General features: G+C 42.5%; 1 protein-coding gene across 1 annotated transcript; it reads left to right on the forward strand.

Annotated features, from left to right (window-relative positions):
• Window positions 1–27,504, forward strand: tie1 (tyrosine kinase with immunoglobulin-like and EGF-like domains 1). The gene is made up of 24 exons (XM_080771345.1): window positions 1–291; window positions 1,610–1,906; window positions 2,264–2,374; window positions 5,624–5,779; window positions 6,592–6,723; window positions 7,011–7,151; window positions 7,323–7,451; window positions 7,677–7,822; window positions 9,140–9,284; window positions 10,006–10,164; window positions 10,577–10,717; window positions 11,661–11,963; window positions 13,162–13,452; window positions 15,043–15,236; window positions 16,153–16,299; window positions 16,412–16,475; window positions 16,701–16,811; window positions 18,197–18,387; window positions 19,132–19,245; window positions 19,840–19,910; window positions 22,094–22,134; window positions 25,182–25,278; window positions 25,548–25,647; window positions 26,587–27,504. The coding sequence occupies exons 1-24, from the start codon at window positions 246–248 to the stop codon at window positions 26,656–26,658; spliced, it is 3,399 nt and encodes a 1,132-aa protein (XP_080627471.1). The 5' UTR covers window positions 1–245; the 3' UTR covers window positions 26,659–27,504.

Consider the following 27,504-nt stretch of genomic DNA (forward strand, 5'->3'; position numbering starts at 1 on the left):
GGGAAACTAACGGGAATATTACAGTCTCACTCTCCACCGAAGACACTTTGAAGGGAGTTTTGAATTTATTCAATCTACCTTTATGTCTAAAGGATGCGTCAGGCTATGAACGCGCGCGGCTCCGTGGCACGCAGAGTCACCTCGCGGGATATAAATTATATCATATCAACCTGTAACTGAAGAAGCGGGCTGGCAGCTGCTGACGTTTAGTGACACGTTCTTCCCTAAAGAGGATTACAAATACCATGGGGATCTTGTGTTTGTATTTATTCTGCTGTATTTGTTTGACAGGTAAGGGTACGGTTTTCCTCATTAGGCTGTTTTGCTAAAGATCGCTGTAGGCCTAAATATATAGTAGACTTAATTTACGATAAAAAAAAGAATAATCTTGTATTAAATAATATAAGTGATTTAATTTGTTATTATTATTATTTTGCTAAAGTCTACAAACTTCAGCTTGAGTTTTGGAATGTGACTATGAAGTCTGTGAACCCTTGGGGAGAACAGGAGCTCATCCCTGTTTCCTGTCATTGTTCTGTGGATATGGACCTCAGTTAACAGGGAGGGGGGATGTTGAACTTTTCTTTGCTATTTAACTCTCATAATTTTTCTGTAAAGTTCTGTGTGCATGTGAAGTAATGCTTTCACGCTCACGCATAAGGGAAATTTAATCATTCAATCTATACCAAAATATGATTCTGTAAAGAGGTCATTGAGTTCATTGTTAATAACCAGCACACATATTCTACATAATAACATACTGTGTGGAGAACTTTTCTTCTGTTTGTTAAACCTCAACATAGACACATTCAGGCGTTCAAAAAAGCTTGTGTTAATGGCATGCATATGGAGGTGTTGATGTCATATTACATTAGATTTACATCATCAATCCGCTGAAACTCTTTTCACCCATCACCTGTGTGAGCCAAGTTTATAGTTGTGATTGTGCAACAACACTAGATTGTGCAACAACACTAGCTTTTGGATTGAGACTGGCATTACAGACATTGAAGGCCCCTGCAGTGAATATTTCAATACAATATCATGCTGTAACAAGTGATATGATCTCAAAACATCTTAGGACCTCATTTATAAATTCACTTACAATTATCATTAAAATTCCTTGTTATTTTAATGCGTGTATATAAATCATACTAGGAGCCAGGACTGCAGGATAGACAAAACGGCCAGAGAATTATATATTTAACCATGTGTGACACAGAAATTGTTCCATATTTGGCTTAAAAGGCTATTCCTTTGTCGTGTGGGTCTAAAAACAGTTTTGGTTCATGTGTGTACAGTATACAATAGTTTAACTTATTATGACAAAGTCGCAACGTTTCAAGATAGTAGTATGAGGTTTCAACCGTTTCATAAATTATGGATCTGGATTGAAAGCTGGTTCTATGGTTCATTTGGAGTAAAGAAGTCTAATGTCAAGAGTGCATGTATGATTTCATGAGCCTAGAGGCCCATGTGACATCCATCCAGTTTGTTTCCAGGTGTGATAAACGAATAACCCATGCCACGAATGTAGTCAAACTGCTGAAATAACAACAGGGTAGCAAGCTGTATATCCTGACCGATTATCTCAAATGTTATCCTACAGATGCTGTGACGGACTTGACCATGATCTCAACAGCAGAAGCGACCAGCACTAATCATTTTAAAATCTCCTGCATCACCGGGGAGCGCAATCCAGCCCATATTGACCTGGACATCAAGAGAGACAACAAAATCCTCCTTTTTCCTAGGAAACCAAGTTTCAAGGTGCAGAGGCCCAGGACCAAAGAGGTGGTGGCTCAAGAATTCAGTGACCTGGAGAACATTGGGATCTATTACTGTGAAGCCAGTCAGGACACAGACCCTCTTGACAAAGTCACAATGATTAACAACTTTGGCAGAGGTACAGTACTACTGACATCATCACCATTATTTAAACTCCTAGTACAATAGAGGGTATGCATGCCATGACATCATCATCCTATACCCGGAAGTTATGCAGGAACATTTAGTACTGGCAAAAAACATCTTTCTGGCCTCGACAGCCCATACAATCAAACAGAAAAGTCCTATCGGATAGCAATAAACAACTCAATTTGCCATTGGATTTGCCACTCACTTTGCACTCTACTGAGGGCATGCCATAATGGTGATGATGATGATGATGCAAGAATAGAATCAGTGAGCTATACTTGTATTATGTGTTGTATTCAGTTGTCCTGTATACCTTGTCCTGAATGTGTACCTGTGTTCCTTGCAGCGAGTTTTGTCCCTACCCACCTCACCATGACTGTGAATAAAGGTGAGACAGTTCACCTCAGTATGCAGCTCCTCAGCACCCAGAAGAGAGATGTGACCTGGAAGTACAATGGTGAGTCAGCTTGATATGGCCTGCAATAGGGCTGAAATGTGTGGATGTGAGTCACCTTGATATGGCCTGCAATAGGGCTGAAATGTGTGGATGTGAGTCAGCTTGATATGGCCTGCAATAGGGCTGAAATGTGTGGATGTGAGTCAGCTTGATATGGCCTGCAATAGGGCTGAAATGTGTGGATGTGACGAAGAGCTGAGCTTCTGCTGCTTTACCACTCTTCTGCAAGCAGACATTATAGCGATAATATCGGTATAATGCTAAGTCATACATATTATGTATGATTGTCTCAGAAGGAGGAGAGGACACTGGAGCAGCATGGACATTTTAAGCCTTTTTATTAGGTGCTAGTACAAGAAAACGACTAACGTTTCGACCTATGCGGTCTTCCTCAGAGTCAGGCAGCATTTACCATTTAGGGTCTTTAAATCTTTAAATACAGGGTAGGTGAGGGCTGGGCTTTCAATGAGCCACAATTGAGTTTTTTATTTATTTGTTTGTATGTTTGTTTATTTATTATTCATTCAGGAGTAGCTTTATAATTGTAAGTCGGTGGAACAAAAATACATCTAATAGATCATTATTAGGATTTGGATATTGGAGGCTAGGGCAGCCAGACTGAGTGCTGCCTGTGACAATGTTTCAGTGTTGACTGATGTTCCTAATAGCCATCGTTAGGTAGAGGTGAATTTAATAAAAGTTTATTTTTGTAATAAACTGAAGCAAGCTGTAAGGCTAGTTCTTCATTGGCGCTGGTTGGATAAAGAAAATGACTTTTCTGTGATCCTGGTGGGAACACAGAGATTGGAAATCACAACTAGGAACCAGAATCCAAATTGGAGTGGCATGTAGCCTGAATATAAGCTGCACCAGCTAAATGTAGGGAAAAAACGAATGTGTACATATACAAGCTGCACTGGACTATAAGCCGCATAGAGGCCATAGCCGGCCATAGCCGGCCATAGAGGTAGATTTAGAAGGTCCCCTAGTGGCCGTTAGCTGTAAAAATCCATAGCCGCACTGTTGTATAGAGCACCGAAGTCTGACGTCACTTTCAGTAGAGGGCGTCAGTCCCCAGGTTCATGTATTTGTTTAGTTTCATTGAAATCCCCATTGAAGCGATTTTAGATCGCCTCATATAACAACTGTGTTTGAAAAATAAACATGTCACCCCGGCCGCTTCACTCATATGGATATGAGAATCAACTGACTGAGAGAAAACGCTAATGTTACTGCTGCTGAATTAGTTAGATTTTCGCTAGAAGCAGACTGTATCATATTATGAGTGACTGACTGTTGCAAACGATACAGAGACACCTCCCTAACAATAACGCCGAGACAGCTTGTTTATTTTTGGACCACAACGCTTATAGTAGACGATATTAAGATCACCCCATGTTATTCTCCATAGAGAAATTACTTCCGCGAACCAGGGGAATCGTCGGGATGAGCGAGTTACGTCAGGACTTCGGTGCTCTATAGGCCGCAGGGTTGGAAAAAGTAGCTGCTTATAGTCCGGAAATTACACCCTGCCTTTCTCATCCTATATTGGCACTGCAGTTCCTTAACAAATTAACTGCTCGTGATGGAACGTTCCGCCAATGAGAATCCAACCGGAAACCTCTATTGGCGGAACGTTCTGTCAGATAAGTTTTATTATTGATATCAAACCGGATCGCTGAGTTCTGAATTTTTTTGGCTTGGGCCTTTCCTTCTTCAGCGATCCTAGGCTGGTTTCGTGCATCTGCAGTGCTGTTCACTTCTTGTATACAGCCGGACTAAAAAGCTGAATAACTCTAAATCTACGGAGCTCTCCATGGTTTTGAAAAAATGTGCAATGTTCTGAGGTTTTTGCTGATTATCCGGTGATCCCGATTGGAACATTGGCACTTTCTAGAGCAAGGATGGCTTTATTTTAGCTCGCTAGCATTGACGCTAATTATTTAGCATCTAAGATGGCCGGTAGATACACGCCGGACGTGTATCCAGTGTGCAACACACTAAAACGGAGTAATACAAAAATGACATAATAGTAATCAGTGCTCTAGGACTCTCGAAGAACCTCACAACTCGAACCTCACACAAGAAGTGTGAGGTTACCTTGTATTTTATAATGGTTGCGAGGCGTGCAGGTGAGACACGACGCACAGTGGAGTGTCTCCAACCCTCTCAGACATTATAAAATACAAGGTACCCTCGGACATCGCGTGGCTTATTGCTTTTCTAAAACGGTTCAAACATAGCAATATTAACATAATAAAACTGCCTAATTCACAAAAGTAGTCACACTTAGCGCCCACCAGAGAGAGCCACTTCCTTGTTTACTCAGCCAGTCCAGCCAGGCACGACAAACTTTGGCGAAAAACACAGAGAAAAACAACTTATGTGTTAGGTCAGTCTCATCATAGCCTCAGAAAACCCAGACGCTTTTATTTCCAGGGAGAAAAAAAAGTCTGGGACTGAGTCCACTTAAATTCGGCATAGAGTAGCGCAAACGTCGATCACTCTCTACTGATTTCTGATCGTCTGCAACTTTGTTAAATTGACACACACGTACACACACACTCCTCTCTCTCTCTCTCTGTCGCTCTAATTAATTAGTCTCATGTCGCGCAGCTGCGTCTAGATTCTCCCGGCGGATCCTGCCGGGAGCTGCCTATGCCATAGAAAGCATATACTGTAGGTGGACCCCAGGCTAGTCTCATCATGGTACCCAACATATTCGATAGAAATTCATAATGTCTTGTATCCAGATTTAGACGTCTGTGAGCATCACGTCAAAAACGGTAGCATAGCAACTTAGCAAACAGCTGTTCTCAGTGACGACTCACTGAATAGGAGGTGCTTGCTGTCTTTACAAGGCCGCCCAGTGCCACCCATTCACAGTCCTATGAGCGCTGTCGGTGCATAGACGCCTGCACGGCCAGGGTTTGTAAAGAAATCAAGCACTCCCCTTCCCTAGTTTAGCTATACGCACCTGGGATTGATATAAACTGATTTAAGGTGTAGATTATCGTGAGATTTAGCATGTGGTCTAATCAGAAACGCATAAGTGGTTTAGATAGATAGATATGTCATTTTGTTGATATACCAATAAATAAATAACGCTTCTCAATTATTCGATTAATCAAAAATATCATGGATAGTCGCTGCCCCAGTGCATAGCAGGATTAAACATCTCATACATACATGCTCTTGGGCCCTGACAACCCTTGGCCACCCATGTCATCTCATGTGTCCTGTGTGCAGGAAACTACTTCTACATGACTCACTGGAACGACGTGAACAACAGCACTGCGGTGCTCACTGTGGAGGATGCAGCGTACGCCAACCAGGGCATCTACAGTGCCAGCTATGTGGGAGACAGTCCATTGCAGGGCGCCTGGATGAGGCTCATTGTCCGAGGTATGTGGGAGACAGTCCCTTAAGGCTCATACATAGTCTGGATTTACGGTGGTTCGGTGACCACCGAACTACAACATGACATCACAAGCCGCGGTGAAGAGCAAACCACCACCACCGCTCCAGCACTTCTCAGTTTTTACTCACCACCGCTCAATGTTATTTCAGCTCCGGTGGTCAGCTCACCACCGGAACGGTGGTCACCTCATCACCGAAAATCCAGACTATGAATAGGCCTTTACAGGGCGCCTGGATGAGGCTCATTGTCCCAAGGTATTTTTAGGTCACAGGGAAACAGACCCACACATACGTATGGCCTCAAGTACTCAAGTACAATTTCAAGGTACAGACACATGCACGCACGCAAGCACACACACACACACACACACACACACACACACACACACACACACACACACACACACACACACACACACACACACACACACACACACACACACACACACACACACACACACACACCACTCACACACAATCTGTTGTACATAGAATATACTGTATAGTTGTTTACACAAAAGGTGGCAGCTACTGGGAAAATAAATGCTGTTGGTCTATACAATATACTGCACCAAGATTATTATGCACATTTGACGATGCTCTATTTTATTCTCTTTTTGCACCCTTTCTTTTCTTTGAACCTTTTTACGATTTTTTATATTATGATGTTATGATCTATGCTGCTGCATTGTCCAAAGGAAGCCAAACCAAACTGAGTTTTACTCTTACAGTATGCACCTGTACACAAGAAGTAACAACAAAATGCAACCTTGAACCTTGGTGTGTATTCTTTGCAGACTGCCCCAGTAAGAAATGGGGTCCTTACTGTGACAAGGATTGTCCCGAGTGTCTGAACGGGGGTGTCTGTCATGACACAGATGGAGACTGCATCTGTCCACCAGGGTTCATGGGAACGCGCTGTGAAACAGGTTAGGAAGTGTGTGTGTGTGTGTGTGTGTGTGTGTGTGTGTGTGTGTGTGTGTGTGTGTGTGTGTGTGTGTATGCGCGTAGTTATTACAGTCATGTCAGCAATGCAATCAGTGCAGTCAATTTCATGAGCAGCACAGAGTGGTGGATTAACATGTCTGAGATAAACAGTGACAGGCTGTGTATGTTTGCATCTGTAGTCACATTTGTCGGAATGAAACCATGCATTTTCAATCATTTATGCGATACAGTTTGCACTATAAATCTCGCTTTCTCCGACTTCACACAGCCTGCAGAGAGGGAATGTTTGGTCGTAACTGCCAGGAGTCATGTGGCTCACAGCTGGAATGTAGGGGGCTTCAATTCTGCTTCCCAGACCCCTATGGCTGCTCTTGTGCCAGTGGCTGGTTTGGGAGTCGCTGTGAAAAAGGTTAGATCTTCTCTTCCTGTATACAAGTACCGCGTACCTGCATATCTCAATATGGAATTAATTAGAGGACTATGCTTTCATGGACAAATACACCAATTTCTTTCTAAATACTCATCCATCGTTCATTTCAACAACTATTGTTCTATTAATCTCTCTGTACGTTTTTGTCAGGCTGTCATAATGACCTGTATGGGCCGGACTGCAGACTGAGCTGCCAATGTAAGAACGGAGGAGTGTGTAATCGCTTCAGTGGCTGCCATTGTCCTACAGGATGGAGGGGTCAACACTGTGAGAAGTCAGGTAGCCTACAGATCACGTTATTTATCGCCCCTCTTGTCATCTTCATCTGCCCTCTGATGTCTTCCATTTGTTTAACCACTTAAACCTGATATACAGTACTTAGTTTACCGGAGTCCCCCAGGGGTCTAGTATTACTAGGCCTACCTTTTTCACTCTTCGAAGGTTCAACCCAGAAACGGGTTCATGTGGGTAATATTCTGTCCCAACCATCTTCCCATGTTTCAGACCGTGCACCCCAGATCCTAGACATGGCGAGTAGTTTGGAGTGGAACTTGAACTCCAGCCCACGGATCTTGTGCTCGGCCACAGGCAACCCCCTTCCCAGCCACACCAGCATCGAGCTGCGTAAGCTGGACAGCACTGTGCTCAAGGTAGGTGGAGGTAAATGTGTTTTTGGTGAGTTTACATATGTTTTGAGGAAGTCAACAGCACAGTGTGCTGAGCGGATAAGACTTGCGCTGTAGCATCGTAGTAGTATGGATCTTGGTGACATGACAATGTTTGTTATTATTCTATTCTTTCGTGTTGATATTAGAATGAAAAATGTATAAATATTTCCAGTCCAAGCATCAATCACAGGAACAAATGACATTTGTGTGAGGACATTGTTCTTTAGTCTCTCTGTGATTAGTTTTGTCTAAATACAGAGACAATGATTCAATTCAAATTATTTCAAGTTTATTATAATGCCAAATCACAACAAGTTGTCTAGAGCGTTGTCCCTCACGCTCTGAGCAAGCACTTTTTTCAACAGTGGCCAGGGAAAAGTCCCCTTTAGCAGGATGAAACCTGAGGCAAAACCAGGTTCTAGTGTGGGTGGCCATCTGCCTCGACTGTGTAATTGATTCTGAACATGCCTGTTTAACAAAAGATGGGAACAGCCTGCTCAGTAAAAGAAGTCGAACATAAGTCTGAGTTATATGTCCCAAATTCTTCAAGTCTGTTTTCAATTGGGCACTTGGGTGGCGCAGGAGTAAAGTTCCTGCCCACCACCGCGGAGACTCCACTGCGGTGCCCCCGGCTTGGCCAGGTGTCCATAAGAACATAATTGGCCATGTCTATATGTCGAAGCTGGACGGGGAGAGTGAGCTCTATCTCTGCAGTCTGCACTAACTCCTACAGGTCAGTTAGGGTGCCTATCTGTTCAGTGAGGTGTGGAACTAGGAGAAATGGCGTGTACCTCTGCACGCATCACGTTCGCCTGCATTATGCATAATTTGCGGCGTCAAACTCCTCTCTGTCAGGTGAAAAGAAATGTGTTTCTTAGGATCCACATGGGAATGACATGATGGATTACTATTTTGGGGAATTTGGGAAAGGTTTCAGCCCCGATCAGAGGCACATTGACATCCATTATGAAATTAAAGTTAACGTAAGTATTTGTAGTATAAAACATACAGTAGGCCTATGTGACACAAATAGTGGAGATACTTCTGTGGTCTACTGGCACAAGAATGATCTGTTTGCGACATTAGCTCCAGACACAGAGAGACATGCATTCTTTATAGACAGCAAGACTCATGCAGATCCACATCGTAAAAAAGTCAGTTTTCAATCATTGTTATTCATTATCATGTATTAAGGATGATAATTTGAACTATCTTTGACATTTGTTTGGCATTCTGTCATAGAATCATCGTGGCGTTAACCATGTAATATGTTCTGTGCATTATGTGTACTTTTATCAGGCTTCTCGCACTACTATGGATTCCAATAAGAGCACAGCTCAGTTTGAGATCCCCCGTCTCAATGCTGAGCATGGAGGGCTTTGGGAGTGCAGGGTCTCAACCAATGGAGGCCAAGACTCCCGCAAATTCAACCTCACTGTCAAAGGTGTGTGTGTGTGTGTGTGTGTGTGTGTGTGTGTGTGTAAAGTAAAAGCCCCTTGAAATTGTACTTGAGTAAATTTACTGAGTTACATTCCACCACTGGTTTGGGGATGTGGATTGTACAAGTGTGCACAAGGCCATACGTATGTGTGTGTTTCCCTGTGGGTACACTCAGGATTTTGTAGCATATGAGCTTAAATAAACCTTATTTAATATGCCATGGGCTGCTTGTGTGGTACAGCCGCAGCGACACAAAAACAAGAGTGATTTGAATTTGCAGCACTCTATCTGATAAGACTTGAGGGCTTTACACACCGGGAACATGACAAATAAGCGATCCAAATATGCGCCTGTGAATATTTGACATCAAACTATTCATACTGTATAGCAGATTCATACAGGTTGATGTTTTTATATGCGGTGAAAATCAACCTCCTGTTGATGTACACTACGCATGGCACAAGCAACACTTCTGGCACAGAAAACAAACAAAAAAACAGTCCCGTTGTTTAAGGACCTCTTTAGTCACTGCCAAAATCCCAAACCCCCACCCTCCCCCTCCCCCTCATGTCCTGCATTCTCCATTTATCCTTTGTGCGGCAGGATTTCCTAGCAGCTCCTCTTGGGGGGCAAAAAACAAAGCAGGAAAGTATGAAGCAGAAAAACATACGAAAAGCCCATTATGAAATGACAAGTCAATTATGTTTCCCCCTGCGCTGCTCCAGAACCCCCAGTGCCCACCACTCCTCCCAAGCTACTGGAGAAGAGGAGTAAACAGCTGGTGGTGATGCCAGTGGACTCCTATCGAGGAGACGGTCCTATCATCTCCACCAAGCTCCTCTATAAGCCTATGGAGAATGGAGACTCCTGGTCCTCTATCATAGGTGAGTAGGACACCGTTTACCACTTAAACCCTATAACTTCTCTATTGTGGGAATGTCATAATAGGTGAACATTTGGTGAAACATTTTCAGCGAGGAGATTTGGTGTGGAGGCTAAAAAGTAGGGGACCAAACATAGACCCCTGGTTGACTCCGGTCAACCAAGTATATAGGGTTTAAAATAATTGGTTAAATGCAAATTGCACAGCAGCAAGTTTTGTATAAGAACCAGTCCTGTTATTTCCTAAATTATCAGCAATTAATTTAGGAAATTATTATTGTTGTTTTATCCATTATAATATCATGAATAAATTAATTAATAAATATTTCCACATAGTTCTGTATATAAATAGTCTGCAAAGAACCTTTCTTGCTTGGTACTAATACTAATCAAAAGCTCACCCTTTCATGGCAGTCTACAGCGATAGAGAGCCCATCACACTCATGAATCTGAAGCCATCAACACGCTACCATGTCCGCGTTCAGTTGAGCCGTCCAGGGGAGGGGGGAGAGGGGGCCCCAGGCCCAGAAGCCATCATGGACACAGACTGTCCCGGTAAGAATGAACTATGTATAGAGCGAGCATTTATAATGAATTGCATTTTTATAGCCCTTTTCCAAGTGCTCAAAGCGCTTTACAATACAGTTACCAGTCTCAGCTGTCCAGCCAGATTACCATTCCACATATTGGCATATTCACACTTCACAGAAACATTGCCCGTCGTCTCGTCGTCTCTCCTCCTGGGTTAGTGTTCATAACAGATGTGTTGACAACCCACAGGCTGGAGAGGATATTGAGAAGAAAGCTAGGGGATTTATTTGTGGTCAGAGCAGGTTGGGTTGGATCAAAATTAAAGACATGAATATATTCCGTTGGGCAAACATGACAATTCCACTACGTGGTCTTAGTCACGTCAGTCAGTTAGGAATCATACAGCCAGTGGGTTGTATGTGGTGGTGATTGCGTTGCAAAGGGACAGGGTGGGGGAGAAAAAGCAAAATTGAAATTGAAACTGACAGGAATCTGGGTGATTGTGAAACAGCTCACACTGCATGTGTTTGATTAGTTTGCCCAAAGCAAGATTGTTGTGGGCAGGAATATGTGGTTCACTGTCGTGAAATAATTTCTGATGAACAAAAATCATCAGAACTTTATTTTGGTCACAACACAAGAGTTTGAAGGAACAATGGCTTCTAGTCTTTCATTAGTTGGCACATAAGATGAGAGAATAAGACAAATTGTTCCACACAATTCTGTATTCTGTACAAATGGACTCTTCAATTTGTCAATTTGTACACTCTCAGAGTTAGGAATTTAATAGTAGGATTGGGATCCCAGAAATAGAAAATTGTATCAAATGGGGGTCTATGGCTTCATGCTTATCACAGTGGGGGACAGGGGTCTTTGAAATTAAGATGTTTGAGAATTTCTGTGATAAGGAAATAAAAAGGGAGCTGTGCTATAGATCTCATCTGCTGACTGTTCTGTGTTGACGCAGAGCCACATGTTCGACCTGAGATTGACATCAGCTCCTGGGAAGGGCGCAATGCAACCGTGCGCTGGCGATTACCTGGCAACAATGGTGTGGGTGCGGGCACAGCCACTGGCTTTTTAGTGCAACTTTTTGGTATTTCGCCCTCCGGAGAGAAATTAAGGGAGGAGACAACCCTGCTCAATGTGCTATCCACCAAGTTCCACAACCTGGACTACCAGAGAGACTACACTGTGGTGGTACGCCTCATCAACTGTGGCAGCCAGGGCCCCGCCTCCAAGCCATACCACTTCCGCATCAACAGCCAGGGTAACTAAGAGACACTCTTATTGGATAAAAAGATAGTCAGAGATCAACACAAGACAATGATCCTGCAGTTGTCTATAGACCGATTCCGTAGCGGGTCTCATGGTCGCAGCCTACGTATTTCCTGTTCCTGTACACATCTGCGGTTTCCCTGCACCAAGCTTCTACTACAGTGAATGTAAAAGTGACTGATGTTAGTCTGCCTCAAACGTTACTCTTTTTTACTAACATTACAAAGATGCCCAGAACATCGGGATGAACCATGTGTAGTTTATAGCTGCTCCAACAGTAGTGGCAACAAAAAAAACAAAAAACGGAATGTCAAAATATCTACAGTGGTGGCTGAGACCAGAGCCATTGAGTAATGGTTGAGACAAAGCAGTGAAAGATACATAACGTCAGTCTTACCCAATACCCAGTAGTAGAAGCACCACTAGTAGAAGCGTGGTGCGGGGAAACCGCAGATGTGTCGTCTCCGGCCTACAGGAAATACGTAGGCTGTGACCATGAGACCCGCTACGGAGTCAGTCAATAGAGGCCCCCTATATTTCAGGAAACCACTAGTTTCCCCATTTTGGGATTGTCATAAAAGGCAGGGACATAGCAATTTGTTTATTTCTTTCCAGACAATGGTGTAATGTAGCGCATGTAGCGCAGCATGCAGTGCACGCACACACATGCACACACACACACACACACACACACACACACACACACACACAACAAAGACAGTATTCTATTTCACCAACAGTGTGTGTTGGATTTTACAGTTACTTGTATTGGAAATTAATTTAATTATTTAATTAATGTATCCAACCGAGCAATAGTTTATTGTGTGTGTGTGTATGTGTGTGTGTGTGTGTGTGTGTGTGTGTGTACATAGAGAAAAGAGAAAGGGTGAGTGTGAATTAAGTAAGAGGTTAGCATTTTCTACATTAACAGGCATGTGGCTGTTGGACAGCAAAATCTAATTTAAGGAAGGAACTTAGTAACTTAATTCCATTTTGTTTTTGTTTTGTTTTGTTTTAGTTTTCTGTATCGCCTCCCACAGTGACAACCACATGCATATTTGCATAATGAATGGTATATGTACTGTCAGTAAGGCTTTGTGACCATGTGAACTCAGAATGGTTGGTTTGCAGATCGATACTGTAGTTAAAGAATTATCATTTTTCAACTGTAATATCTGCCTGTCTTCTAGGCCCATCGTCTCCGCGCAATGTCCAGGCCGAGACCTTATCTGTGGCAGCGGTAAAGGTGAAGTGGCAGGTCCCTGAGGACCCCAACGGTGGCATCGTCAAATATGTGATAGAATACCAGCCAGTGGGCCAGGGAACCCCCCACCACTGGGTGGACACAGACGACGGGAACAAGACCAGTAAGGACGTCACTGCGCTCAACGGGAGCACACTCTACCAGTTCCGTGTGCGCGCATTCTCCAAAGTCCCCGGAGAGTGGAGCAAGTTTGTTAAAGCTACGACCCATGGAGATGGTTAGTAGGGGGTTTTTGAGTTTCCTCATCCTGCATTTTCTAAATCCTGTCATAGGCCTACCAACAGCAGAGTTTTAGGAAGCACGTAAAAAGAAGCACTATCTGAGAAGATAATGTTATAGTAAAATAGATTATTTATAAAATACTAGATACTAGAGACTACAATTTAAACAGAGTTAAAAAAAATACTTGAACGAGAGGGAATCATCTGAAGAAAGCGAGGACTATACAGAGACATTGGAGTTGGAGGGGGGATGACGGGGAACGGGGGGGGAGGGAAATGCACTTATGTCCTTGTCTATATCAAAGAGAAATGCTTTCTATAGCGCGTCGCAGTCTCGCCGCCTTTCATGACGACGCCAGGCCCAGGAAATGAATCCCAATGCATTTTTCCCATTGACATTTCAAAAAGTATTTATTTAAAGACCTTTTAAGCGTCAGCCAACTCGAGTCGTGACAAATCATGACAACAAACAATATTTTGGACTAAACAAATAATTACAAAGAAGAAAAACAACAAAAACAGTGTTGTAACCTGCCGTTCTTTTCTACTTTCTAATTCTTTGTTTGGCCCAAAACATGTGTTTATTGTCATGATTTGTCACGACAAGAGTTGGCTTTGTCCGCGGCGTAAACGTCTTTAAATAAATACTTTCTGAAAAGTCTGAGGAAAATGAACAGGGATTTACGGGGGCGGGACTGCGACGCTCTATACTGTACTGCTTTTTCCAAATAAAATAAATATTAAAAAAAGAAAAGAAAGAGAGAGAATCAATAAACGGCTATCCAATCCACCCAGACAGCTAAGGGCACTTAGCCTGACAGCGTGTCGCGGGTTCTACTCCTAATCCAGACCTTTTCTGTGTGTACATTTCCTGTCAGTCTACTGTCATCTATCAATAAAGCCCCCCCTCCCATCTATTCAAAATAGCAGCATAATACAGGAGCCAGTATGAGATCTTGGACATACATTTTATGATTACAATCTCTTGTCAAATTCAAAGCAAGGCACAGATTCACTTCTGCTTCCTGTTTTGATGTGGGTAGATGCTAGAAAGAACAGTGTGACAATGGCAACTACAGTCAACATTTTGATATTAGGCTAAAGACTCAATGTCTACTTGAATCAATTCCTCCCCCGTGATTCATTGTTTGGTCACAGAGTTCCACACGCAGGCCTGCTCCACAGGCGCACCACGCTGTATTGACCAATGCACTGCTTTGGTGCCTGCATCTGTATCTTTAGTGACAGGAGGCATCCTTGTGATCACCCATTTAGATAATATTAGTCTTGTTCCTGCATGGACTTTAGGCTGGCCTTGACCATGGCACCCCCCCCCCCACACACACACACACACACACACACACACACACACACAGGGAAGGAGACTTCCTCTAAATAATCACTCATCCATATCCCACATCCTGTTTATCGCCACTTCCTTGAGATTATATTTTGTGCCTTGCTTTCTTGCTTTCTCACACGATCTTTCGCTTACCTCCCTACCCTATGTCTCTATGTCCCTTTATTCCACTCTATTCTATCACTCACCATCCCAATTCCATCCTCTCTGTCACAATCTACTGTAGGCCTCCAGAGTTTCACCCCGACCACCCAGGGTGTGGGTAAAGGGCCCAGTGGGGAGGATTACCAGCTGCTGGTGGCAGTGGTGGGCTCAGTGACCGTAACCTGCATGACAATCCTGCTAGCTCTCCTGGGCCTCTTCTGCATACGAAAGACCCTGCTCAATCGCCGGAGGACATTCACCTACCAGTCTGGATCGGTGAGAGCCTTCAGTGTTTGTACTGGCCATTTTTGGAAAGATCAGATGGCCACATTTTATTTGGGGACAAATCTCCCACCGGATCAAAAACTGTTAGGAGAAGGCGCACTCTACTCAGGGGGAGTCTTGAAGAGTAGTCGCAATAGCTGGGTGCAGATTCTTGAAGATACATAGACAACACAAAGCAGCAGTCTATCTAGAGAAACGGACGCGTTTCGGCACGTTAGTCACATTTTATTTGTAACATAACCACTTAAACCCTATACTTAGTTGAACTGAGTCACCCAGGGGTCTATACTAGGTCCCCTCCTTTTCTCCCTATACATCAAGTAGCTTTGCCGAAAACGGAGTGTTTAATTTTGCGGAATGTTCTCAATTCTGGCCATTGATATGTCCAGAATTGATAAGAGAATGCGAGTACTAGTCAAATTTAAAGTATTGTAATTACTACTGATTGCACGGTTCAGAATAGTTCTTTCCAAGCATGACAAGAATCAGCACCACTCATTGGCATTTCAGCCTTCCTCAGCACAGTCTACACTGAGGATGGGAGAAGCACATTTGCATTCTGTCCATGCCTACAGCCTATCTAAATAAAAGATACCAGGCAGGGAAGGCTTCCCAAACCATTACATGCAGAGGACCCCCAAATAGCCAAAGCCTCTGGTTGCGGCTACCTTGTTGTAAAATGGAAAAAATATATGACAAAATAATAACAAAAAGCCGATCTACATGCCCCCTGGGCAGCTGGGCCTTGGCACCAAAGTGGGTCACTGCCACGGCCCCCGCTTTGAAAACGTATGCCCTAGGGACTTTTCTGTGATTCTTTTTTTTTTACCAGGGTATAATCACTTTTTCTGTGTATGAATACGTTTTTTGCAGACAACTAAAGTACCGGTATGTGTTCTATCCCCAGGGCGAAGAGACCATCCTGCAGTTTAACTCAGGGACCCTGACACTAACACGGAGACCAAAGCCCACCCCAGAACCCCTCACCTACCCCATCCTGGAGTGGGACGACATTAAATTTGAGGATGTCATTGGAGAAGGAAACTTTGGCCAGGTGATTTTACAGTATTTATGCATTTTCATATTTGTGTTAGGGACATACTCAGTCATTCATGTCGGCGGTCGAATGTTGTACACAACCAGGCTAACGGCAGCTTTATGTACAGGTAATTAAAGCCATGATCAAGAAGGATGGTAACAAGATGAGTGCTGCCATCAAGATGCTGAAAGGTGATTTGCATACACGTAAACAAACACTTATCACACTAACATAAGCTCCAGTATAAACATGAAAGACATCCACCCACACCCAAATAAAACAGGTGATATTTTAATTTCAAAGGAAAAAAGTTATGCTGCTTTGCTATTCTTAACTCTGTGTGTGTGTGTGTGTGTGTGTGTGTGTGTGTGTGTGTGTGTGTGTGTGTGTGTGTGTGTGTGTGTGTGTGTGTGCAGAGTTTGCCTCAGAGAATGATCATCGAGACTTTGCAGGGGAGCTGGAGGTGCTGTGTAAACTAGGCCACCATCCCAACATCATCAACCTTATTGGGGCCTGTGAGAACAGAGGTGAGAGGGTGACACCTAGTGGACTCTATGTACACAAGCATGCATTTGTCTGACAACTTGTGGTGGTCTTTAAGCCAGTGTACTGCATATGGGCAATATTGTTTATAGTTGTTTTTTTAGTCCGTTGATAGACATATATGCATTCATATTAGAGTTGAAAGACTATTACCACTACATAACATTCTCATTTTTGCTGTTAATAGTTTGCCACTGCTCCTAATAGAGCAATGTAGAGGATTAATTTCAGTTGTGTGCAAAAAGGACAAAAATACCACTACTACAAAAGCTGGACATAATACTCATAATAATAATAGTCATTGAGCCATGAGTCATGGTGACATGAGCATGACAACGTGGTTATATGATAAGTCAAGATATTTACTCATAGACTGTACATTATGTACAGTCTATGAGTATTCAGAACCCCAGTGCCGATGCAAAGTAATAGAAAGTATAGTGTCAGAATATAAGTAGATTAATTATTGTTTTCGTTTTTATTCTAGTGTGGTTCTTACTTACTCTCACCCAGTACCTCTCGTGTTGCCTACATCTGATGCTTTTTATGCAGAATAATTGAATTGTCCACGTTTGTTCATGTTACTGTAGTATTGATAACATATGAGAGAGGAAGTTTCACATGGAAAGTCCATTAGTGAGGAAATTGCTAAACCAAATCAGCCCTGAGAAATTACACACCAGGCGAATTCAATGCATCCGGCTGTCTGTCTCAACTCCCACATAGAAATTGACGTGCTGTGTGCTGCTCTTGACCTCTTAAATTAACTGAGGTTCGATTCTGCGGTTTATGTTGAACTCTTCATGCAATAATGAATATAAAGCATAAACTTGAATAAGTGTGCCACCATGCTCTGGGTTCTTGTGCTGCATGGTCCTTATTAATGCATCCACTTCTAAAGCTAGAATCCTTTAAAATAAATTCTTACCTCAGCTATGAAAACAAATCACACTTTACAAAATAAGTTCAGAATTAGTTGTTAAGACTCCCCTTGGCTTAGACCTTTTTATTGTTGTCGTTTTTGGAACTCTTGTTTAAAAAGGTAGTTGGGCTCAACTTCCAAATATTTGACATGTTATGAATAAGCATTTAAACTCATCTAACTTTGAGTAGCTACTCTCTCCACTCTACCCTGGAGCAATTTCCATAGCCCCATGCCACAAGCTCTGTTAACTCTGAACCATTCTCTCATTTACAGAACAGCCTTTATACTTTTTCAACTCCAAGATTCAGCACCAATTAAAGTTGACTGAAAATAGATGATCTTTAAGCTCACAACACGGCCGTTTTTGCTAAGTATATCGGTAAATCAGCCTTTAAGTATGTCTATAATCATTATCTCCCCGTTTTCATTTTTGTCTTTCTGTAGGTTACCTCTACATAGCCATCGAATATGCTCCTTATGGCAACCTTTTAGACTTTCTGAGGAAGAGTCGTGTGTTGGAGACGGACCCGGCCTTTGCCAAGGAACATGGAACAGCCTCTACTCTCACCTCCCAGCAGCTGCTGCAGTTTGCTGTGGACGTAGCCACAGGGATGCATTACCTTAGTGACAAACAGGTACAGTAGGAACAGAAGGACAGCGTAGCTGTTTGAGGTGTTGGTTGTTTGTCGGTTGGTTTTGTTTTTGTTCTATTATTATTTTTCAATTCCTTGGGTCATTATTACGTAACTTCCCAAGTTCCCATATAGGCCCCTGTCTGTTTGGAGGTAATCTCTCAGGAACAGATACCGAGCTATTGAATCTGTCGGCAGGGGCATTCAGAGTGTACATTTGATTGTTGTTAGTGGGAAATGGGAATTAAAACATTCCCATTTTTTTGCTTTGGAGGTAGTCCAACACTTTCTTTTTTTATACATAGTTTTTCATTGGGGACAGTTAAGCAGCACATCTAACAAGAAAATCTTTGTCACATAGTCACAATTTTTTTTCTTTTTTTAAAACATCACAAAGCATCACAGAAACACAAACATAACACCCCCCAACACATTCAATAGGTTGCATTAAATATCAATATAGTGAAAATAGCAGTTAATATAACAGTTGGGATGAAGTCCCAGAAAGTATCCAGAAATACAGTACAAACGCTCAAGTAAAGTACAGATTCCGAAAAACGGTGGTTTATTTATACTTGCACTGTGGTAGTTGCCCTTTCATGTGGCCTTAGTTTCTGCATTCTATATTAAGCGGGTGTTTTTGTGTTCAAACCTTTTTATAAGGCGAGTTAGGATCTGTTTATGTGAATGACTCATGCATGAAGTGTAATATTTTTCCATCTTCTCCCCCTACCCTCCTCTCTTCAGTTCATCCACAGGGACCTGGCAGCCAGGAATGTTCTCGTAGGAGACAACCTTGTGGCAAAGATAGCAGACTTCGGTCTGTCCCGTGGAGAGGAGGTTTATGTTAAGAAGACCATGGTGAGTGTTACCAACGCGTTAGACTGTATAAACGTACTGGAGTTTTACTGCCTTCAGAGGGCACTAGCTGTTCACAAGATGTGTGGTATTTATTTGAGGGTTTATCTGTAGAGATTGAAGTGCAGCATACTGGTAGATGCATGACCTCATGGCTATCACTGGCCATTGTAAACATGGGCTTATAACTTGTTCAAAGTTAGGCTAATTGCTCACGCTTGGAAATGGGGGAAATAAATAATGTGCATAAATACACATGCAAAAGCCCTTTGATTCATTGTATTAAAGTTACTTTAGAAAGTAAGTGTCTTGAATACATACATACAAGGACATCAAATATTCTTCGATAGCATTTTAGGTTTGGGGGTGCTCAATGTAAGCCATGGAGATACCATGGAATACTCTGAATCTGACCTTTAACAGCCTTCAACATGAATCAAATTGAAGATGTACTGTACATTATCTGAGTTAAATTAACTGAGGACTTTACTGTGTATATTTAGTTTTTGTTTCTCCAGCAGTGTATTAAAAAAAAGATAATGATAATTAATAAGATAATTAATAATAAGATATTGTATGATTTTTTTGCCTCACAAGGGGAGGCTTCCTGTGCGCTGGATGGCCATTGAGTCCCTGAACTACAGTGTGTATACAACCAAGAGTGACGTGTGAGTATTACCACTAACGCCTAGCTCTCATCTAAGACAGAATAACAGCGAGTGTGAGGCAGACACATGTGGGGCCTGCTAGCGTCAGAGCCAAGAGTTCGTACAAATTATGATCAAAACCAACTGGGCATGCAGGTCATGTGTTTCAAATGTAGTCCTACACCTGCCATGTTGGGGACCAAACAGGTGTTGTGTAGGACCACAATTGAAACTTTGAATAGGTGTGGTGAAAACAGGTGAACCTTCTGTAGGTGAAAAAAATGAGGGGGGCAAGGATAGAGCACTGTGGGACCCCGGCCATCGAACTACAGTACATAGGGCTTAAGTGATTAAGGAAAGTGATTAAAGGGACACTTCACCCTTTTTGCAAAAAAAAATATGTTAATGACGTTTAGAAGCTTTAGGTCACTTTCCTGGGGGTATTTATGTGTGTAATATGTGGTTTTAGATATTTTAGATTGTAGCAGTGAGCCTGTTGTCTCTGATGTCATGGACACTGGTCTCACTACCTTCCTGGACTACAATTCCCATAATTCTTTGGTGCACTGCTCCTCCTTGTGGATAGGGGGGAGAGCTGTCTTACTGAGACAACATGTAGTCCAGGAAGGAAGTGAGCCCAGTGTCCATGACATCAGAGACAACAGGCTCACTGCTACAATCCAAAATATCTAAAACCACATATTACACACATAAATACCCCCAGGAAAGTGTTCTAAAGCTTCTAAACGTCATTAACATATATTTTTTAGCAAAAAGGGTGAAGTGTCCCTTTAAGGAAAAACCAAAAGTGATGAGTTATTAGAGCAGGTGCGCTTCCTCCTCTTCTCCTTAGTTTTGGTGCTCAGCTACAGTCAGTACCAAGTATAAAAACCAGCAAAGAAATAGTAATAAAGAATATAATTATTTACTGCATTATGATGGTGATCACTTTCTGATTTATACAACAAAGTATGACTGTGTTCGGGCCAGCATAGATTATGCTATGATCCGTGACTGAAACACGTTGTTTATTTTTACTTTATTTATTATAGTACTTTATTTAGTACTGAAAAAGTGAAATTGGGGAACAACATCTTAGACTATAAACTGAGCTGCAACACTAAAACACTGAGTCCTGTGTCCCAAGCGGTTTGAAAACACCACACAAGAACTATTTCCTCTCATTTCCTGTTCGCTGTTCTCCAACCCTCTTAGTATTGTTAACTCAGCCCCCCCCCCACACGCGTCATTTTTCGATAACAAAAGCGACATAGTGCCTGTCCACTGCTCAAGAAAACAACAAATCATACCCCCCCCATCCCCCTGTCAACTGACAAAACTAGGGGCTGCGGAGCTGATAAGCACAACCAGGAAACCCAGTGTACAACTTAGCAGAGTTAGACGTTGGCCTGTCAATCAGAACCTATTAAATACACAGCATTGAATACTAAGTAGTAAGTACACGTTAGGACAACTAACGGAAGGAGGGTAAAGACTTTAGAGAAGTAAACACACTATAGAGAGAGAGAGAGGGAAGAGAGAGAGAGAGAGAGAGAGAGAGAGGTATAATGTAGTTGATTAAAATCAATTTGTATGGTAGAGTACATGTTAATACACTATATTGTAACTAGCACTGCAGTGGTTGGAGGTGTTTTCCCTACTCTTCCAAATTTAGACCCTACTATACTGGTTGACAAAGTAGCCTAAAGCCTAAAGTGCATTATCACTCCCAGCTTATAGCTGTGGGGTAGAAATTTGGTCTGCAAATCATCGATTGCATGCATTACAATTTATTACATTATGCTTTATTTGCATAATGTTACATTATTGCTTTATTATGTTACGTGCCTTTATCAGTTGCTACATCACCTCGTGATGTCCGATATAGTTGAACCTTAACACTTATGTTTCACATGGATTCTCTGGCAAATCAGTTGACAATGGAAGAAAGAAAAAAATAACTGTTACTGTTACTTAATAACTGTAAATTACTTTGAAGAGGTTCCTCTTAAAGCGTAAGACTGTGCGTTTACTTTATTGCCTCAGTGTCAGCTTGGAGGCCTTCAATATCAATAAAGCCTGATACACAATATCTGTTTTACAATCGTAACATCTGTTGCCATAGTATAAATCAGGGTTAAGGCCTTTTAGTGGCATGTCTCTCAATCTAACACTTTTCTCTATCTTCCGTTCTGTTCTCTCAGGTGGTCTTTTGGAGTTCTTCTGTGGGAGATTGTAAGCTTAGGTAAGCTGGCAACACTGCAGGCCAAATACGATCTACGTATTACCACTGGAGACAAATTTACACAAAAAAGGCTTTAATTCTGTGAACTATTATACTGTATTTGACAAACAATTCTCATAGGATTCTTGATCTTGAGATACATCACGATAGGCTAGTTAGATTCCCTCAAATGGCTGTTTCATCTGGACTTTAATATTACACATTGTTTTATAATATTTTCAGGGTGAGATGGATTGGAGACTATAATTGGCTAAATAGCCTTTGAGGTCTGTGCTCCTTTAGATGGGAAACAGTATTTATCTACTTAGAATTTGAAATAATAAAATGATAACCGACGTCTCACACCAAAGCCTCTTAGTTTCCACCATAGTTTTGGAAACATCCTTTCATGAAAGACCCCATTTACAAACTAGTACTTTAAAGATGAGTTAATGCATGATTCCTTAGGTGAAATGTCTTTCCTCTGTGTGGGTTTAGCAACATATACAACTGACAGGTCATACTATATCACTTAATTTGATTCACCAGCTAAGAGCTATTATTTATGCATTGCATGCATAGACAAAAGAAAAAGCAGACGCGTCCTACATTATGCATTATCAATAACAATAACTATGTGAATGCTACCAATGATGTTGGTGGGGAAGTTATTCATCACTATCATTGTAGTATAACTAGAATTTCGCCGGCCTTCGGCCGGCGAATCCTAGTTACATTGCAGCGCAATATGGGAAGAAGGAAATTGCGGGAGTTGACAGAATTATTATAATAACAGAAAGTGTTTTTTATTTCTCATAAATACGCAAACATGGTGAAACAACTACAGTCACAGAGAGCAGTGCCAAGGTAGCTGCTGCCTGCTAACGATGCAAACAACAGCCTTGCCTGTCGTGTGTGTGACTGTGTGTGTGTGTGTGTGTGTGTGTGTGGGGGGGGGGGATAGCACTAATTTTCGACATTTTACTGTGTCATAAATATTTACATCTGTAGCCTATATTGTGATTACATTTGACCGTACATTTGACTCTTGTGTTATATTCGTGTGAAATATTCAGTAAAGTATTGTGGTGAAATATTCACCCCAAGTTGATAAGATATGCAGAGAATATAATACCAAGAACCCCCAGTTTGAAATGCATTAGGCCACAGACCCCCATTTGCTACCATTTGCTCTCTGGGAAAATCAGGGTCCATTTGGTTCCATTTGTATGCTCTTGGAGTATGATGACTGTGCTAACAGTATTATCATAAAATATGTCTCAGTTTGAAGATTAAAAAAAACATATTTCATATGTGTGAGCTTGTAAAGTAGAACGTTCAACCTAGAGACAGTGTTGCCAAGTCTGATCATTATAAGCTACTTTGGCTATTGGTAGTCCTTGACATGGAAATGTTTGAGTTCCACTGCTCTGAAACAACATTAGACAACAAAGTTTGACAGTCAACACGATAATAGATTATTTTAAGACTAATTTCCGGACCATTTCTGATTTACCTACTTTGAACTGGCCTCTTAACATTTGTATAGACCTGGTTGCTTGTTTCACTCTCACATCCACGGTATGTGGCAACCCTGGTTTTTTTAAAAGATCGGCCGATTCCGATCCCGATCCCGATCTTTTGTAATATTTTTTTTAATTTAATTGTATTTATTTATTTTTATTTTTTATTTTACTTATAAAAAAAACCTGGCAACCCGCGCCCGCGGTCATTTTCCGCTAGCCTGAGCGGAGCTCCCTAGCCTGCTGGAGGGGCTCCCATCATCCCATGCACCCTCGAGAGAAAAAAAAAAGGAAAATAAATGCAGCCTTGAGCCTACCAAATATGTTGTGGTCTTGTGGAGCTGCTTGATCACCTCCTCCCCCTCTTTTCCCCAAAAAGCCAATCCCAATAAATCCAAAAGTAGTGTGATTCTGTGTGCCTCAGCCTAATTACTAACGGAGAAACTATCAGTCTTATCCGAAATATGTCAATCTTTGTCAACTCAACACGTGTTGACAACGCATTGTAAACAGAAACTGTGTGTCACACCAAAAGTGGTGACTTATAGAATTCTGTAGCATTCACATGTAACAACACACGTTGTGTGTCTGAGTGAGGGGGCCTTCGATTGAACAAAGGGGGCTTCTGACTGTGTCGCTTACTCGCCTCCCCTCTGTCAGAGGAGGAAGCGACGCGCAGCCGTCGGGAACCCCCCCCAAACCGACTGCCCCCCCGCCCTCCCGAAAACCGTGAATTGCATAGGCTCATCTTACTGGCTGGCTGCAACATGCACATTTCTAAGAAAGTTGTGTCAGGCCAGGGCACACTACTTGTCTAACAATTTGGATTATAGTTAGCACTTAGCTCCCTTTGCTAACTACTGGACTGGAGATGATGAGCTCTGTCCCTTTCTCTCCGTCTCCCTCCCTCGCTGGGGTGAAGACGTGCGTGCTCTTTCTCGCTCTCTGTCTCTTTTCTCTCTCTCTCCCCCCTCCCTCCCTGGTGTGTGTGTGTGTGTGGGGGGGGGGGGGGTATTCGTTGCGCTGCCAGTGCTATACTTCTCCATTAAGCGGTGCAGAACCGAGAAAGTGACACATTATATTTGGATGTAAACGGCGCAGATTTTTGCTTTGGAGATCGGTTTCGCGGATCGGTGGATTTTGCACGGCCGATCCGATCCGATCGACTCGGCCATATAAATAAAAAGCAAGATGGCTGCCGATTGCGAGCTGAGAGACGGAGAAAATAGTGACGTGTGAGCCGGGGGCGGGCCTCTGACAACAGCATGAACACAGGGCAGTGTTGCCAGGTTTGCGAATTGTAAGCGAGTTGTAGTGTGTGTAAATAGCGTGGTTGTGGCCTTGTTTCTGCCCCTGTTGGGGCAACAGAACATGTCGACCAGTTTCTGTCAACCGCTTTTGGTCAGGTGACCAACTCCACAAATGTTAAATTAGATGCATGTATAATGATGATGATATTGATCATATTGATTATATGATGATAACTTTGACAGGCTAAGGCTAACCTTTGCTAATTGGGTCCTAATATTGTCCCTCTCCTCTAAGGCGGTACGCCGTATTGTGGGATGACCTGTGCTGAGCTTTATGAGAAACTGCCCCAAGGCTACAGGATGGAGCAGCCTAGAAACTGTGATGACGAGATGTAAGTAGATAGAGGGATGGATGGTGGATGGATGGATGGATGGATGGACGGTCGGACGGACGGACGGACGGACGGACGGACGGACGGACGGACGAGATAGATAGATGGATGGACAGACAGACAAACAGACAAAGATAGGTGGAGAGATCGGTGGATGGCTGTGAAAGCATACATCATCCTACATTATTTATTTTTTGCTAATGTGTATAGAAAATGTCAGAAGCATTCTGATGTATTTGTCTACCTACTGTATGTACATACCAATACAGCTATGAGTTGATGAGGCAGTGCTGGAGGGATCGACCCTATGAGAGACCCCCTTTCTCCCAGATCTCTGTTCAGCTCAACAGAATGCAGGAGGCCAGGAAGGTAAGACTACAACACACATTACTGACAGTGGTGGAATAAATATTCTTATTATTTTTACTTAATTAAAAGTAGCAATGACCAGTTCAGTGCCTTGTGGTTAGAGTGTCCGCCCTGAGATTGGGAGGTCGGGGTTCGATTCCCCAGCCGGGTCATACCAAAGACTATAAAAATGGGATCAATGCCTCTCTGCTTAACACTCAGTATCAAGGGTTGGATTGTCCCTGCGACATACTACTAGCATCATATCTGGGGGGCGTACGTGTACATCATGGCTGGGACATGTACGTGTACATCATGGCTGGGATATGTACGTGTACATCAAGCCGCTAAACTCTACACAGAAGCAGGAGATGCCCTATGGTAGCAATACTACAACAATATAAAAATACTTTGTTACAAGTAAAAGGCCTGTATTCAAAATGTTACTCGAGTAAAAGTACAAAAGTACTGGCATCAAACTGACGTGAGAGAGATGGGGTGATGACATGGGGGAGATGGGAGTGGTGACACGCAGGAAAGGTCGTCGGGATCGGCATTCGAACACACAACACGCCATCAGGCGATTACCAGCCTAGGTGCCCAGATGTACCAAACTTACTTGAGTAAATGTCCTTAATGTCTTTCCACCACAGCATACTGATGTGGCAAACTGCCTTTTATACAGGAGTATTGCATCAGTGGGTTGACGTGCCTTCCTTATGCTGTAGGTACTCAATAACATGAGCATAGCATTTGATAAATCCCCTCCTGTCACTACCTGCCTTAAACTGTGCGATAATAAGCTGAAATGCCCTAAAAGAAGCAGCTGGATTTTTCATCCAGTAATTGATACTTCAGAACAGTCCTGTAAATGACAAATGTCCTCACAAGCCAGAATATATTATACAAAACACTTCTGGCCAAGATTGCTATTCCTAATTCATTTGGATTTCTTTCTAGGCTTATGTGAACATGGCGCTCTTCGAGAACTTCACGTACGCCGGTATAGACGCCACAGCTGAGGAGGCCTGACTACCAGCCCCCCCAGACCCTAGCACGCCATGTAGCTCACAGAGGAGGCTCCAAGCCGGGGCACCTCGTTATTGTCACCTGCCGACTGCGCCGCGTAGAGAGCGGAGGAGCAGGCACTCTACCAAGGCCACTTGGCTATAGAGAGAGGACTGTGAAAGGACACTGTGAGAGGGTATTGAAGGGGCAGGGTGGAGTATGGAGAGATGGACTATCTCTGTACTTGATGTTACACAGATGTGACAAAAGCAACAGAGGGAATGGGAAGTGGCCAACAGAACTGCGCTACATGGCTTGCAGCAACACCACAGGGTCTGTGGGGTGTCAATGCTGGACTTTAATCTCCATCGTCCTAAATGGATGACGTTTGTGAATAACTAAGGAAGGATACATTCAGTATAACATTACTGCACACTCAAGAGTCAAGACACAAAGCAGTGAAGATTGAACAGACTGAATATATACAAAATGTAGCACTTAAAAAAAGCTTTCACTGCCATGTGATGTGAATGTAACTATTGTATATATTGACTCTTGACTTTTTAACAGAGTGCACATATTGTAAAAGTATCAAACCCTCTTCTCCAAATGTATCAATATGCTACCTAGACTTACACAAAGGTAACCATTGGAGATACCAATTTGTATATGCTTGTTGCACTCTTCAGCCCCAACATTGTTTAGAGAATGCTGCAGCACTTAAGATATACAATTGTTTCATGGTTACCTCTGTAGTTTACCTTTAACATAATGCAACCTGTATCTCATTGTATGACATCAACTATATGACAATGTACAGTATGTTGGCTAAGAGTTTCTCTTAAATAAAGTGTCTGGGTGGTGACTAGA

This window comes from Protomyctophum bolini (assembly GCF_963924005.1).
Source record: "Protomyctophum bolini genome assembly, chromosome: 8".
In the NCBI taxonomy this organism is placed as follows: Eukaryota; Metazoa; Chordata; class Actinopteri; order Myctophiformes; family Myctophidae; genus Protomyctophum; species Protomyctophum bolini.